Raw genomic sequence first — 4,076 nt, 5'->3', positions numbered from 1 at the left:
TAGATTCAAATTACTTACATGCAATGTGTTTATACGAGCCTCCAAAGATTCACCGACGGAGGGCGGAGCAATACCGTGAATCCCTATTTTTAAACAAAGAGTATCCATTCTGATTAATGTTAATTTTGGCTTTGAGTGATATTTATATACGGAAGAAGAATCAGGGGAAATAGGTTGAGCGATGTAGAAAATGAAAGCTAGCGTGCAACACCGCGGATTAAGGCGTTTACGATCGATTGTTATGATTTGAATGTTACATCTCACTTCGCATATTGTGTAATATATGAAGTCTGCTAATTAGCATATTTTGATAATGTTATGATTTTAATGTTGTTATTGTGTCTTGTTGTAAATTTTGATAATGTTATGCTTTTAATGTTAGAATCTGTTGTTGTTTGCCATTTTTTGTTATATACCACTTAACGAATTTTGTTAAAAACACATCTAGACTTCGAATATGCTAATCAAAATCATCAACTAAACCAAACATTCGTTTGGCTTCGCATATGTTAATTAAAATCATCAACTAAACCAAACATTCATTTCGCAGGCTTCACATATGCTAATTAAAATCATCAACTAAACCAAACATTAGCTTCGCAGGCTTCGCATATGCTAGAATCTGCGAAGTCAGACGGGAAGGAGACAGTCGCGTCGTAAAATTACAAACGTATTGAGGGTATTTTGAGAAAGTTACACAAAAACAGTCTAGATATGTAGTAGGTTGAGTAAATGAGTTAAATATGTAAATGAGTCTCTCATTTGACCCAATTTTGTAATTTTCTCTAAAAAATATAGCTTAACCAACTCAACTATCTTAAAATAATATAATAATACTACAAATATACCAATATGAATGAAAATTAGAGAGGACTGCAATCTACTGAAACAACACTACTCAAGAACTAAAACTTATCACAATTTTTTGGATTATTAAAAAAAATATACCACAATTTTTTTTTATATATTCTTAACTGTTAATATCATAAAAATTTTGGGTAAATTACACTCATGGTCATTGAACTTTATTCATTTTAATATTATGACCATTAAACTTCAATTATTCACGGTAAACTTTACACTTTGTTACATCGGTGGCCACTGTGACCGTTGACCAACCTTTTTGAACGGTTGACTCTCATTTTAACCGGTTAACTCTCTCCTTTCACCGTTCTAAACCGCAACTCCCGTTTTGACCGGCTGTCCCTCTCCATACAGCCTTCTAAACCCTACGGTTTCCATTTTATCCTTTATCTTCAAAGCTTCGTCTTCAACCCCTATACCAGATCATCAAACCCATTTTTATCTCCGACCGTCTCTTTCTCTTCATCTCTACCTTTCCTCCCGATGATATATCACTACCGAAGAAGAAACCAAGGATTGTGGTACAGAGAGGTGTGAATTCGAAGAAACCAGTGAAGGAAAAGAAAAATTGGGGGAATTCAACTAGGATGTTAACACAAGCAATACTCAAATTCGGCGAAGCATATGAACAAACAGAGAGCGCCAAACTGCAACAAGTGGCGGAGATGGAGAAAACCAGGATGTGATTCGCTAAGGAGCTTGAATTGCAGAGGATGCAATTTTTCATGAAGGCTCAGATGGAAATTTCGCAGTTGAAGCGTGTTAGAAGAGGAGGTGAGGTTCTGGCCGGCTGTTCTTCCACCGATAACAGCGTGGGATCCTCCATCTCCGATCGAAATGGCGACGATGACGAGCAACGTCCACCTCCGCCAGTCAGCCTCAGCCCTTTCTTCCCTCTTTTCTATTTCTGAAACTTATTTTTCATTCCTGGTGACGAATAAAAATTTCTCTGTAATCTCCTTTTCTTAGTTTTTTTGGTCGTTTTTGCTTTATAACACTTAGATCTGCATTTAGGTTTGTTTTTTTGAAAGATGCATTTAGGTATTAATCATCTGTTGTTTTTTAACAGATGTTGCCACAATTATATGCTGATAGTATTTTAAATTGTGTGTCATGGCAATTTCTACATATCCTTAAAGCCGCCCAGGTAGCACTATTAGCAACACTTGCCAATTAGTAGTTGTATTCAACAATTAAATTAAATATATCATACATAATAGGAATAATTGATATTATTAAGACAAAAAAAAAAAAGTAATTATTGAGTGGTATATACGCAAAATAGTCATTAGTATAGTAAATACTACATAGGAGTAATTAAGAAGATATTGAAAATGAGTAGAGTAGTTAAGCAATTGGAGTGTGGTGAAGCAACAGTATAAAATAACATAACATATTTTTGAAGCAACAGTATAATATTCTACACCGTAACTGTAAAATTGGGATGACATATTTACCAAATTTACTGGAAGAGAGATCAGACCAGACAACATGCCTTATTGGAAGGAAGAGAGACCAAACAAACATATATTTATTGTTTTTGTGTGTTCTTCCTTCTCTTGTTCCTGAATATGAAAGGCCAGCAACTTCCCCCTCCATGCCTGTAAGTGTAAAATACAATTTCAGAAGAAGATTCCCCTGTGCTGTGCAACTAAACAATTTCAATGAATTAAGAAAAGCATACCAAGCGTTGCTGTTTCTGCTGCTACCTGCACTGCTGCAGCTAGCAGTGCTTTTTGAGCTTCCACTATTGCTACTTAATCCACCACTTTCACTCTCTTCCGCCTCTGAAAACCTATTCTTCCACCACTCATCTGCTGTTGTAGTTGTAGATCCATCAACTAGTAAAGGTCTTGGAGATACTCTTCCACTCATGTTCATCCCCGAATTCGAATTGGAATTACTTTTGCTGCTAATATTCTTGGTCTTTGTCTTTTTCTTCTTTGTTGAACCCAAAGAAATCGGAAACACCATTTTTAAAAGAAACCCACCATTATGATGATTATCAATACTTCCACTTCTGCTCATTTGCACTTTCTTATTATTCTTTTGGTCTTTCACTTCTTTGACCGGATCCACGACTGTCTGCTCAACAATATCTCTCAGAGATAACTCATAACATCCTTCGGGCATCTTACTAACCATTTCCATCAGCTCTTTCTGCCCTTTAGCAATCGCTTCGGCTCTGGAACTGGTTTTCCAAAGAGGAGGTGAACATATTCCGGAATCATCATCATCATCTGAAATCAGCTTTGTTTCACCCCCAAATTCACCTGAACTCCGGTACCTGTTATAAGTGCTGGGGAAATTTTGTCTAGTTCCGGGATCGAGCATCGTTTTTAAAACTAATTGATGGATCCACAAACAAACAAACAAACAAAGAAAGGAGAGTTTGTTGCAGACCCAATACACCCTCACCGACTCCTTATGGGACACCCATTTTCTTTGCAATTAAGTTATATTTCTTTTTTATTTCAATTAATTTGTTAAAAATACATTCATAATATTAAAAGTCAAGGTATTCTAGATGGTGGGGTGGGGCGCGCTTCTTCTGGGACCCATTTTCTCTTTTTTTTTTTTTCTTTTCTTTTTTCTTTTTCTTTTATGCATTTAGTCTATCCGTTTACTTTAATTTAAATAATACTATGATTTTGTTTAAACAATCCGGCAACATCTTATATTGGAATACAAAGGAAACGAAAGGAGAGTCCCAATTCCCAACTTGCGCTTCAGATGTCACTTTTCTCTATTTCACTAAATTCCATATCATATTCTATATCATAACGTTTATTTTTCTTTTTCTTTTTGATTATTCACTATAATTTTTTCTATGGAATAAAACTTCTTATTAAAAATCGGCAATACACACACGTGAGTTAACTTGCAGTGAATTGGTAAAAGAATTAAAAATGACAATAGATATTGAAAAAAATTCGAACAATAAAAAGTAATCCTACTGTGCTCCTCACGATAAGCCTCTCCACCCCCATGGCCATGCCACTGTCCCATCTTTTCAATGTCGTCCTCATGCGCCTTCGGACGGGCACTCTGATACCAATGCTTTCTAGGAGACCGAGTTGCCCCACCGTTCTTAGAGGGACCTTTTGCTCGATAAATAAGTTCTCAGCGATACCCGTTAATGAGAGAATTTGCGAGAACTTGGTCAGGTTACTATCAAATTTGCTTAGGAGGATCCCATGTATCCAAAGGTA

The 4,076-nt window shown here is 36.1% G+C and overlaps 1 protein-coding gene across 1 annotated transcript; it reads right to left on the bottom strand.

Moving 5' to 3' along the window:
* Positions 1 to 2,190: 2,190 nt before the first annotated feature.
* On the bottom strand, positions 2,191 to 3,328 carry LOC136201434 (uncharacterized). The gene is made up of 2 exons (XM_065992095.1): positions 2,549 to 3,328; positions 2,191 to 2,465 (listed from the first exon to the last, which is right to left on the bottom strand). Exons 1-2 carry the CDS (start codon positions 3,196 to 3,198, stop codon positions 2,396 to 2,398), a joined length of 720 nt encoding a protein of 239 aa, XP_065848167.1. The 5' UTR covers positions 3,199 to 3,328; the 3' UTR covers positions 2,191 to 2,395.
* Positions 3,329 to 4,076: the final 748 nt, after the last annotated feature.

Source organism: Euphorbia lathyris, chromosome 7 (genome assembly GCF_963576675.1).
Source record: "Euphorbia lathyris chromosome 7, ddEupLath1.1, whole genome shotgun sequence".
In the NCBI taxonomy this organism is placed as follows: domain Eukaryota; kingdom Viridiplantae; phylum Streptophyta; class Magnoliopsida; order Malpighiales; family Euphorbiaceae; genus Euphorbia; species Euphorbia lathyris.
This window is presented reverse-complemented; position numbering and strand designations above follow the sequence as displayed.